Below are 12814 nucleotides of genomic sequence, written 5' to 3' on the forward strand. Positions count from 1 at the left end.
CTCAAAATTTCTTCAATATCAGTCTCTAAAATACCAGTTAACATCCAGCTACTACATTGCATCTTGACAGAAAAGGAGCATCGCTCATTCCTCCAAGACACTTCTTTGAAGAGCCTTTGCTGGTGTTCAGAGACTCCTAGTGGACACAAATCCGAGCTCACTGATAAAGCCGAGAGCTCCAGGTGGTGCCAGCGGTCTTCGTCACTACAAACACTGTCAGACAATGACTGGGGAATCTCTCTCCATCTGTGTATTTTGAGTGTCACACTGAAGTCCCACCRGACTGACTTGTTGCCTGGCTCTGACTGCCAGCAAACTTGGCGTCACTTGTTCACACTTTTGATCTGTTCAAGAAGGTTCTCGAACTTTTCTCACTGACCTGTTTGCCTCGGCAGTTTACAGACTTAAGTGAGGTTTCCTTAAGCCCTATTCACTGACCCAAAGCCTTAGAGCACAAACGATAGTTATTCAAAATTAATATTCCTCAAATCTTCATTGAAACACACAATTTGGTGTATCGTGAGAGCTATTCTTTAACATAAACCTAGTCTAGGGCTTTAGCTTAAAAAGAAGTGCAATTATAAAAACCCTCAATTCAGTTCATTACCAACATTCAACAGCCAAAGGAATTATCATTTTATTCAAATACTTGAAAAGCTTCCACACTTTCAAACAGGGTGCTCTGAAATAAAACAAGGGTTCTAGTGGATCAACATGTGGGGAGGTTTCAGTAGCCACAGGTGGCCAAAGCAGCATTCCCAYCCCCAGGAAGCTGGCAGGGTATCAAGGGCAAGGTTACTGCACCTGGGTGCAACACAGACACTAGGCTTAGCTGGGAGGGCAGTACCTGAACTGGCAAGGAGAGATGCAGCCTGCCCCTCCATGGCCGAGCTTTGCCACTCTAATCAACCAAGCTGTCCTTAAGCAGAAAGCTTAGGTAGCTGCTCCTGAACCACGTTAGGGCAGACGTGCTGCGAACGACACCATCCTCACCACGCACCCTGCTGACATGGGCACTCTCCACTGCTGCCATCGTGGAACAGTCGCTTAAACACCCAGACCCTGGAGTCTTGTCTCTGAACCAGGGATTCTCTCCCACACACTAAGCCATTTGCATAAAGCTGCATCTCTAAGAGGGCTGCATCAGTTCAAAAAAGAACACGTGTGTTAATTTTTGCCTTCCTTTTACTTGTTAAGACGATAAACCCTGAAGCGCAAGCTTCCAAAGCAGCAGTCTGCATTACCCAGCTGACCAAGACAGGATTTCCGTGCATCAGGCTGGACAGAGCCAAGCTTCGTTTACAACGTGTTCCTCTCAGTTACGCCTCGAGCGCGAGTCACACCAGACCTGCCGCGGCACGACAAGCCTTACCAGGGGCATTAAAAAACCCAGCACACACAGGCATTGGGAACAAGCTCTGCTTCCCCGCAGCCTGGAAGCAGAATTCCCATCAGACGCTTCAGCAGTTCACTTGCCACTCGCACATCACTAAAGACTTGAGGATTTTCAGTACTAAAATGGGAAACTGGCCCAGGCAGGTGGTCATATAAAAGCCTTCGGAGTCAATTGCTTGTTTGGTGAATACTACACAAATTAAAGGCTAATGAAATGCTCAGGGTAGTTTCCCTCCAAGTATGAGTTTATATTTGTGCATTTCTCTCCTCCAGAGTTACTTGCAGAAAATGTGCAGTAAAGAGGAGAACTCCAGTCTACCAGCCTTTAAGAGGAGSTAGGTGACCCCTCGGAAGTCCCACTGAAAGGAGGGGACTAGAGAATGACTGAATTCAGGCACTGCCAGAAACATCTCCTTCTTCCAAAAGAAAAGCAGCAAATAAAGGCAGAGAATCCTTTCTCAGGAGGAAAATAAGGTGATTTTTCTATGATAGCATGCTATTTTTAAGTGTATTTGATTCAGAGCAGGGAAAAGCAGCAGGAAACATCAATAGCATAGGCAGTACACAAAGTTACAAAGGAAATTCATGGGAGAAGGGGGGTTGTTCATGGGCATCCAGCTATAACCAAGACAGCATCCACATCTGCCCTTCAGCACTGAGCAAAAGTTGCTGCCCAGTATCAGTGGCCAAGTGCTACATGAAACAAATGCTCGTGCATTTCCTACGAGCAGGCACTAATATCAAGAAAATAAAGCCTTATTAGCCACTTTTAGAAGCTCCCTGGGCACTAATCCATAACAGCTGGTGAGCTTTGCTCAAGGTTGCGTTTTGAAAGCTGATACAGAAAGCACTTGCACTTTCCTGCCCCACGTGTAGACRGCATGCATCGACCGCGAGCCAGCAAAGACTTTTTTAAAACACAGTCTTAGGATCGGGCACGTATCCAGGACTTGCACAGCACCAGGATACTTAAGAAAAACAAACAAGCAAACCAGAAAACAAAATCAAGATCCAACCCTCTTTAAAGCTTTCTTTACCCATTGATTCAGCTTCACCTACATGAGTAAAGGCCTTCAGAGCCCAGCTCCATCCATGAAGTCCCTGCCTGACAGGGTAACTGGAGGAAGTCAGAATCTCACCGTGATACAGCGAGTCTGATGCAAGCACAGACCTTAATTTAAATGCCCATAGTTTTCAGCAGGTACTTACATCACTTGCTTCACACACAGAGAGCTTTTACCCATGTCAGCTACTAGTGACATAGCAAGAGATCCTCAGGCCATGAGTCATCCAGCTAAATGCTCTGCATGTCTAACCTTTTACACTCGGAGGACAGTCTGCGCACACTTGGCAGCAATTTTCCTTGGAAAGAAAATCTTCARCAGTAGCCAGCTTATTATTTTTACATGCAGTAAATTTAACACTTCTTACTGTTACAATAAAATCCCAGGCTGTGTCCTCACAGCCAGCTTTGTTCAAATYCACTTCTTGCTCTTCTGTTGGCAACAACGGGAAGTAAAGGTGTTCCCAATAGGTAAATCTGCTCCAAGAAAGTTCATCTCTGCATACTGTCCTGTTTCATCTATGGGGAAGGGAAGGAGTCTCCTGCCCTGCTCAAGTTCCTACAACTCAACTGCCTCCTCCAAACAGAGCTCCCGCTCATTCCCGCCTAGAGACAACATCTCATGGGAGCCACTCACTGCAAATGCATGTTAAATGCCTTGGAAAAGGCACCTGGGCTGCAGAGTTGTCCAGCAACAGAAATATGCCTGGGTCCTCTCTGTAAAGGTTCTAAAATATAAGTCAGGAGAGTGATCTGCAAACAAGGTACGTGGCTGTCTGGGTTCTTAGTGAATTCAGACAAAACTAGCTAGTAATTAAGACCAGCTTAAAAAGCTTAGCTGAATCTTTCCTAAGTTCTAGCCACTGATAGAAAAAAATATTCTTAAAATATGGAATATCCTGTTGTTTAACTTTCTATTTAGATCCATTTGTTGTCTGGAATAGTGTTTTACTGGAGCACTAGCTTCCTCCCCTGCCTCCCCTGCCCCCCCCCCAATCTGCATTATGAAAGTCATGTCCAGGTCTAATCCAGAAAGGATGCACAAGTCTGACAGCATCAGGCAGCTATCGGCGTCACTTCGGCTGACACAATCAAGTTGTTTCCTAGAAATACACTGCTCGTGAGCCCCCCAGAGAGCTGGATTAGGTACAGGTAGAGGGGAGATTTCTTTGTGTTGCTGTTTGCTCTCCTTGCTCGCAAAACACCCCTTATCCAGTAGCAAAAGCTGATTCTGCTGCAGGTCCATAAAGCCGGGAATAATTTGCAGAGATGCAGGGAGAAAGCGTTCAAGGGGACTCAAAACTAGGGGCAATCAAGATACTAAGAATAACTTCCTTGCTAAGCAGCAGGTGGAGAAACAGCAAATATATTAGATATCTAGGTATCGTGGCCACAGTTGGAGAGGAGAAAAAGTGAGAAGGAAACTGAACAAGAAGGGACCCAGAAAGAAAACAAGGGGCCCAGAAAGAAAACAAACAAAAAGATAAAAAAAATCTTATTAAACCCTGAGATTTAACTGGGGCTTGGAAAATCTTCAGCCTTTTGAACATGCTATTCCTATTGGCTGATACAGAGACATCTACCCAGACAAGTCCTTCAAAGAAATGTAAAGCCCAAATCAAAGCTATCGATGTTGAGATCATTCACTGCAGTGATTCAGCAGCACAGAACAGGTTTTGGCCCAACCAAGCTCACTTTAACTCACAATTAGGCAAACGTCATGCAAATACAACACGTTCCAAGAATCTGAGAAATGACACCATCAGAAGTACTAAAATAGCTTTCTATAAGAATTAAAGAGATTTTTTTGATGTGAAAGGAACTTACAGTTTTCACAAGCTATTACTATTAACGTTCAAATTATATCCAGGTATGACTAATTGCAGGTTAAATCTTAGAAGTTATTTTCAATTCTCCATTTTAATACAAAATGCAACACTCAAAGCACAGAAACGGAATCAATACTGACTACCAGTCATGGAGAAATGCATCACAGTCGTTCACGAAAGTAAATAGGTACCAAGTCTCTTTCTGCCAASGGTTCCCAGGGAAGTTCCCCTTCCTCATTGGGAAGCACCTGGGCAACGCTGTTTGGCAATACACTTTTCAACCCAAGATAGCTGCAAAAGGATTTTTCCAAAGAAGGAACTGTGAAAAAGGAAGACGCCGAGTCCTCTACCACCACAGGACTAATGAGGCCCTGTCACACACGGTCATTTCCAAGAAAAGAAGAGGACACGCAGACCCTGCGCTCTCAGGCCACACAACCAGCAACATTTGCTACCCGTTTCTAGAGAAGCACGAAGGTGACACGAAGCATCAGGGACATGTGTGTGCCTGCAAGGAGCCAGGAAAGGTACTGTTATCAGACCCCACATTCATCTTGCAGGTCTCCACACGCAGCAGTCACTGTGTTCCCCATGTTGGGAAGCAGAGCAGCCTGTACCACTCGTGGAGAGCTCAACCTCTCCATTCTTCCACAGGACAGAGAAACTTGCCTAGAGAGATATTCACCTCCACCTATCATTGACAGAAGCACAGCTGCAATGCTCAACTCTGTCTCTATAGCTATATACCCTATACATATATATCTACTTGCACATTCAGGACTATGCTCCCCATCCAGATGGGCTGTCATCTACAAAACATGGAAGCCCACCAGCAAAACACACCTACTCCAATGCACAGACCATAGGTGTTGCTCTCACTATGTCCAGTCAACTGTTACTGGGGTCTACTTTGGGGATTAAGCATGAAAAAGCTATTGGTTTTAGCTGATACCCACCAAATACAAGCTCTGTAGAAAAACACAAATTGAAGTCAGTTCTCAGTACACCCAGGACTGCAGCCTTCTTTTCAGTGGGAAGTCCAGACCTGATCATTAGATCCCTTTTCCACTCAGCACCAGTTATGGAAAAGGCTCTACAGCATCGGATTATCACATCCAGCCTGAAGCACAAACAAATCTGGAAAGGACCTTGAGAGGTTATGCAGTCCCTGCCCTTGGCCTTATGCTATTCCTGACACACATTTGTCTCACTTGTTTTTAAAGTTCTGCAGAGGCAGAGACCTCAATGCCCAAAGCAGCAGGTTCCAGCAGCCCCAGGTCCAGCCACACCATGAGTGCCCAGGCTCCCTCCTAACACTGAAAAACTACCAGCAAACACCACTGTCCTCCCTAAACTATATAAACTTGGTAAAGTAGTGAAAGAGATAGTGACTTGTCCGTGTCCGGTTAGGCCGAGGGTGCATTTTGAGTCTTTCCTGCAAACAAAGCAGGAAGGGCCCACGTGGGGCAGGGATGCAGGACACGACTGCACGGTTCACAGTTAGGAACTGACACCCACGCGGATCCGACTTGCTCAAGCAAGCTTAGCTTGGGCAGTTCACTCTGCAACCACAATAAGCTGTAAARGCTTTGTACAGTATCCAAGCACCCTCACAACAAGTTTAAACACTGACCAACTCAGGCAGTGCATTTCAGCATTTCACAATAAAGCACAGGAACTATGTGAATCCTGCTGTTCTTGCCTCCAAATCTGAAATCCACACGTTCAGCACTGCTCTCAAAATCTCTAAAATGAAATAGTAGGGGTGTGCATAAAAGGAGAAAAAACCTGCTAAAAGTTCATGAGACCCTTCTCAACCATTACTACCATTCCAAGTGCACCTCAAATGAAGATCTCAGAGATGCTGTTAAAAACAAAACAAAGACAGCAGAGGAATCACAGCTGGCATTTGCCAAAGGTTCCTCATAGGCYACAGGAAATCTTGGTTTATTCACTATGTCTCAAACAGTTGTAACATCCATGTGCTTCCTCCCAAACCACGGTGAGACCAAGGGAGGACAAGGTAAAGCAATATCAGAAAACACAGGAACAGAATTCACAGACTTATCAAGAAAGGAAGGAAAAAGACACCATCTTTCTAAACTGATTTATCACAAATTAATTCCCTTCCACTGGTGACAAGTTACCTAAGAGGTCAAACATGTTGATAACAGCACAGATCATATTGTGGTCCAGAGGATCCTAGCCCCAGCTGGCCCAGGACAAACTGCCCTTTACTGTATCCCGATCAAACAGGAACAACTAACAAAGCCTCATTAAACCGCGGCATCAAAAAAGATCGGAGCAGGTCTCAAATAAAATCCCTTGGTGGACAAGAGGTATTTTGTTGGGTTCAAAAGAAAGTCTAACCTCTCAAAGCTCCTGTAAAGGATTTGAGAAACTCTTCCCCAAGTGCATTCGAGAGAATCAATTAGGTGCCAATAGAAACTTGTACAAGTGAACTTCCCACTTCCTGGAAGCAAGACAGCAGCTTCCTGGATTAGGGGCAACACATGGGACCAGAGTGTGCTTCATAGGGGAGTAGAAGGGGAGAAGGGAAAGAAAACAGCTCACAAACACCAATATTGGATGAAGCAAAAAATTGGCCAAAAGTGCCAAGCATGAGAAGATACTTTCAACACCACAGACAATGAAATGAAGTATGAGAAATTGACTGCTGGTGCATTAAAGACATCATAAATATTTTCAGAAAATGACATTATACTTTTGCCCTGAAGGTAGAAGAGAAAATTAACTCTAGCAGGACTCCCAAGTACCTCAAGGGTATCTCTGATTTGAGTCCCATCAGTGAAATTCAGTCTGTCGCCCACRGCAGTGTAACAATCCCAAGAGATTCCTCAGCCTTCTGGTTCCTTATGAATATCCCTTGAGCGTGGAAGCCAGTGTGAATAATCCGAGAAAAGTCCTACTGGAATACAGAAAGGAGAGAAAGCAGACCTAAGGTTACTCAGAAAGCTCTTGTTCCATCTCAACCCATAGAATTTTATCAATCCAAATCAGCAACTGCTGAGGTACCTCAGAGCAATTTAAAAGCAGTATCGAAACACTGCACAAATCACTGCCCTCTCCTCGGCTTGTCCATGGAATCCCCAGGCTTTAGATGGGAGCCACTTGTACGGCTCCTCTTGAATTCAAGCGGGAGGGAAAGCCGCGGTCAGACAGATCTGGAAACATGGCCTAAAGGCAATGCGCGGAGAGCGGCTGRCAACACGGAGCCGGTGACGAAACCTGCACGGCCGCGCAACTAGTCAGCGAGGCAGGGCCTGCAACACCGCGAGTACCCGCCAGGCATGTACAGTACAGCTGCCAGCCCCGCCGTACGCACAGCAAGGAACTACAGCCCACAAGTCACATCCACCATGCCTCATGTCCTCCCGTGAGGAAGGAGAGGCTGGTTTTCCCTTCTCACTGGCAAGATGCTACTCAGCAATTCCCTCCCATGCAAAGGAAGGACCATGGTTTGCAGAACACAGACACAATCTACCACCTCATTAGTAACACCAGGAAAAAAAAAAAAAACACACACACACACACACACACACACACACACAAAGACCAAAATATACAGTTCCGATAAAGCTTTTTAGAGGAAACAAAAGGGTGTTTTTATCCCCCTTGTCCTTGGCAACAGCCATGAGGTTTGTGGCATGAGAAGGACAGGTCTCAAGTTCAAAGAAACAAAGAGAGGTGACCACTGTCCCCTCTCTTTCTACGTTATAGATCTACTGCTAAACTGCTCTGCCACCCTTCACCCAGGGAAACCAGGCAGACACCAGCTGTGCTGGAGCCAGCAGCTCCTTCCCCTCTCCCCATCCACCCTGCACATGAGCCACAACTATGACCTCCTCCCCTACTGACTACTGCCAGGTTACAGTTACTCCCTCCCCGGCTTCTGCCAGGCAGGAAAGCAGCCAGGGCATATTCCCATGGAGTCACTCTTGTCTCCTGTCACCCTCAATGATCCCGAGTAGTGAGCGCAGCCACCTCTGCCTCTTAAGTGGGAAGCACCACAAAATTTGGAAGTGGGTGCAGTAACCAATATACCAATCTGAAAAGCAGCTTCCCATTCCATACGTATTGAATAAGAGAAAGCTTTTTCACACGTAYTGAATAAAAGAAAGTTGCTTGAGATTAGTGATACAATTGAAGGCCCAGATCAACTGATTTAGAGGCRAAGCGGGAAAAAAGTCATTTAATTATTTGAGCAGGCTATTTATTGGATGGAGATACCCTGGACAGAGGAAATGGGTTTTTCAAGCAGCTTGAGTATCATGCTATGCTTCCTACTGACTGCCTAAGTAAAATGGCTTGGCATCCAGCAAGCGTTAACTGGCAAGTGTACCTTCTACCGTGCACTGAAATGAAGGGGCTTCAAGAAATACACCAAAACCCTGTACTCAAGGAAGGAAAAAATGGTTTGGAGTTGGTCAAGTGCCCCATATCAAAGCTTTCAATGGGCTCCTCTGATTGCACTGCTACTACGCAGTTTTCTCTTTCCCAGCAAAAACCAAATCACATAGAAATCTGCAGTTAGAACAAGCACAAGTAGTGCAGTTAGTACAAGTAGTTATGTCAAGAAGCATCACTGTGAAAGGGGAGAAAAAAAAAAAAAAAAAGAATGTAGCTTCACTTATGCTAACCTGCACTTCCAGGTCACTGGAGCATCATTTTGAAAGCAGTCTCAAGCCTGTTAGAAAAAAATTGCAGTAAYAGCATCCATGATAAGCTGTGTTTGTAGCAGGAAAAGAGAAGGAGAAAAAAAAAAGTTCCTCCTCCTTTCCCAGTGCACAGCGAGGACAGGGATGCTGCTATCTGTGATAGTGACACCATGACATGAGGGGACTCGAGGGCTCGCGTGCTCCAGGACAAGAGCTGTGCAACGGCGCTGCACCCAGCGCGCGCTCCCGCGGTGACCGGCGCGGCGGCTGCACGGAGCAGCCAGCCCTGTCGTTGCCTCACAGCCTCGCCGCTGCTCCACACGGCCCGGCCCTCTGGCCGGCACGCGCCTGCTTGCCTATCTGGGGAACGGAACCAGGGAACCAACTCACATCAAGCAACATGGCAGGGGGGACAACCCTCCCAGACTTAACCTAAAGCTCCCGTCCAGTTTGCTGCAGACCTAGCCAAAAGTTTAGCCCCAACTTCTCAGCATGAGGAGTGAGCGCAAGGAAGAGCGCGATGCTMCTGCTGGGAGCAGTGCAAGGGCAAAGTGGCCTTCTCCAGTGGTGCGGCCAGGTCCTGCCAAGCACCAAAGAGGGCCGAGGTCTCCCATCACCAGCAGGCATTTTATACAGATTAAGAGTCACCCTCTCGACAGTTGCTCAAGCTTAAATGAGGTTGGAAACTCTGCTGAAAATGGTTACAACTTATTAAAATCACTTGGGAGAGGAGAGCAGCAACTGTTAAGCACTACAGTCACACCAGGGATGTTCAGCCTTGCTCCCTTTGGTGTTCCTTTTTCTTTTTCCTCCTCCTCCTCTCTTTTTTCCTCCTAACTTCACAGGTAAAAAAAAAAAAAACAGGTACTAGAGCTTGCAGCTCAGCAGCAAGAAGCTGTCATCATGAATTACTGGCTTTTCAAACCACTACCCTCAACCTCCAGAGGAGGTCAGAAGTGTTGGYCATTCTAAATGGAGGCAGCACTTCTGGTATCAAATCCCAAAAGCGGGGAAGCCGGGAACGCGCTGCAGGGACGATGGCAGCAGCCCCTGCCTGTGGCGAGGGCGCCAGGACAGAGCCCAGGAGCAGGATGAGACACAACACAGAATTCACAGAATATTTAAGGTTGGAAGGGACCTCTACAGATCATCTAGTCCAACCTTCCTGCTCAAGCAGGCACACCTAGAGCATGTGGCACAGGGTGGCATCCAGGCGGGTTTTGAAGACCTCCAGAGTAGGGGACTCCACAACCTCCCTGGGCGGCCTGTTCCACTGCTCTGTCACCCTAACAGTAAAGAAGCTGCTCCTCACCTGGAGATGGAACTTCTTATGCTTCAGCTTAGGCAGGCATCAACCATCAACAGGCATCAACCTGGAACAGGAGCCTTTGGGGGCRGATATGGTAGAAAACTTCTCTGTGCCAAGGAGGGCCAAGCAGTGGCACAGACTGCCCAGAGGGACTCCCTTATGGAGCCTGCACATAACTAAATGCTGATTCTACCTTTCTCCTCAGGAAACACTCTGGACTTGATTCATACAGGATTCTCACTCATATTTCACTAATTGACCGAGGTCAACTCCACACTATCTTCATCGGGAACCTGGTGCAGAATGAGCCTCAGCTCTACYCTCCTCGGTCAGCAAGGGAGAAGGGCTGCAAGAGGCACGTCTTGGTCTGGCAGGCAGCACCAGAGCAGCCACGAGCGCTTCTGCTGCCGAACGGGGCTACTCAGGAGCTGTTGAAAAGGGCACCACAATTTCAATTATTAAAGTCAAACCTTTAATGAAGTTGGTTATAGCCTCACCATAAGACTACAGGAAACTACCGGTTTGTCAGCACTAAAATTTATAAGCAGTATTCCAGCCCTGTAATTCAAATTTTTTTTTTCCCCTGTGTTTACCTAGCATCAAACGCCACAATCTAACAAGGGGAAGGTTAGAGTCAACTAGTAACTAGAGTTCATATCTTTCTACAATACTACTGAGAAAGTTGCACCCCAGTCAATCTGCTAACTTCATGAATTGATATTTAATATGTGTATATAAAATCACCAATGAAGGTCACTTCCTCACAGCAAACGTGAACTTGAGCTCAATCATACCTTTTAAAAGAAGGGATGTGTTTGGAAGTTTCTGTGGTGGTGCATTAGAAATCCTATTGGTAGTGGGTATTTTGCTTGTAAGCATCTCCTTCTGTACTTAGGGCTATGTGCAATATTTACTGAGAGAAGACTATTGCAAAGGACAAATTTAATTTGTGGTGAGTATCTAAAGTTCCTTAAGGCAGCAAAAAAGATCAAAATAAAAAATAAACATTTTCTAGCGAAGTCAGACTTACCAGGCCTAGAGCACATTCATCTGAGCAGAACAAACCTATGAACTCTTTTTCCTAAGAGCTTTTTGAGAGAACTTTCCAAAACCTCCATTATAACTAGACATTTACCTCTCAAATTTTTCCTCACCCAACCAGGTCTAATGCAAATCTTTGAGAAGTGACTCAAAGTCAGGCCAGAGAGAAGTACCTGGCAGGCCTAGTTCCCAGGCAGGGAGCCCCAGCTCCCACAGGACAGAAGGCAGCTCACTGCTCTTAGAAGGTCACCTTGAAAAGGCAGWAAGGGTGAGAAAGCCCAAACCCCTGTGCCACCTTATGCCACATATGAAGATGACCTAAAACAGCTCTTTTCTCTCCTCCTGCAACTTTCTAAGCAGTACCTGGTTCATTAAGACTGACCTCTGTGTCTCCTGGGAGGCTTCTGCAGGAGCCCCAAGTAGCCAGCAGCTCTTGAATTTTGATAAATGCAGCACCATCTTCTCAGGACCAGATTTTAAGCTTAAAATAACTGACTCATTCATACAGGAAGGAAGAGTCTGGTAGCGGAGGAGTTAAGGCAGTCTGCCTAAAAATCCTTTTCTTTCCTGCTAGCTCTTTCAGTCTCCCTTGATTCCTGCAGAGTCATTATTTCACTCAACCATTAAGTGGTTACACCTAAGAAATTCAGGTTTCTTTTATCCTAACTTCAAAAACCAAGCCCAAAACATTTTTCACAGAAACTTTTTTGCCCCTCCTTAGCTACAAAAAGCAAAAATCATCAGAGACCAAATGTCCCACATCTTCATCAGGCTGAATGTTTTCTTTAACTACCCTCTTCTGTCATTTTATTTGTGTCCCTATTCCCTCATGATGAAGCTTTTAGCACTCCATGAAGGAGAACCTCCTGCATGAGGTAGGAATCCGAGGCTGTGTTCCCTGCTCTCTTCCCTTAAGAGCTCACACCATGGAAAATCTGGACATCTCATTTTCTAAATACACTTGCTACTACAGCTGCAGATGGAAAAAGCATTTCATGCTTTTGGGAATTCTCCCTCTCCCCAGACTTACCCTCTACATAGAGGAACAAAAACTAGGGTAGTTTAGAGGCAGAAAACAAGAAGACTTCTCCCAACTCTGCTGGGAGAGTTTGAGGCTTTGTCTTTTCTTTTTTTTTAAAAAAAAAAAAAAGGCAGAGACAAGATGCTTGGTGACAAGGCCCGGCACGGTCACAGGTAACACACGAACGCCCAGGTGCTCCAGCGCAGCTGTACCAAGAACCACCGGGGCGGGGGGCCGAGCAAGGCTCCCGAGCAGCGGAGCTGCCCGACWGCGGCGGCTCCGGCCCGCGGGCCGGGAGGCTCCCGCGGCCGGCGCGGGAGGACGCGGAGCCTCCGCGAGGGAAGAGCCGGGGGAGGGCGGGCGGCCCGGGCAGCACGAGCAGGTCCCGGTGCCGCCGGGCGAGGTCCTGCCGCGGAGCGGGGGCTTCACCCCGCGGGGCCCGTCCCGCGCGGCCGCCGCGACGGCGCCGTCCCGAAC

General features: G+C 46.7%; 1 protein-coding gene across 2 annotated transcripts in view; it reads right to left on the reverse strand.

Annotated features, from left to right (window-relative positions):
- SMG7 (SMG7, nonsense mediated mRNA decay factor) overlaps positions 1-7379 on the reverse strand; it is a 35067-nt gene extending 27688 nt beyond the window's left edge. For both annotated transcript variants that reach the window (XM_026044228.1, XM_026044227.1), the window contains exons 1-2: positions 7324-7379; positions 7065-7216 (exon numbers count right to left, since the gene is read on the reverse strand). In XM_026044228.1, the coding sequence (XP_025900013.1) occupies positions 7065-7093 (29 nt within the window). In that variant the 5' untranslated portion in view covers positions 7094-7216; positions 7324-7379. The remainder of the gene's footprint in view (positions 1-7064; positions 7217-7323) is intronic.
- Positions 7380-12814: the final 5435 nt, after the last annotated feature.

The sequence above is a fragment of the Nothoprocta perdicaria genome, unplaced genomic scaffold (genome assembly GCF_003342845.1).
Source record: "Nothoprocta perdicaria isolate Ctin4 unplaced genomic scaffold, notPer1 scaffold_355, whole genome shotgun sequence".
NCBI lineage: Eukaryota > Metazoa > Chordata > Aves > Tinamiformes > Tinamidae > Nothoprocta > Nothoprocta perdicaria.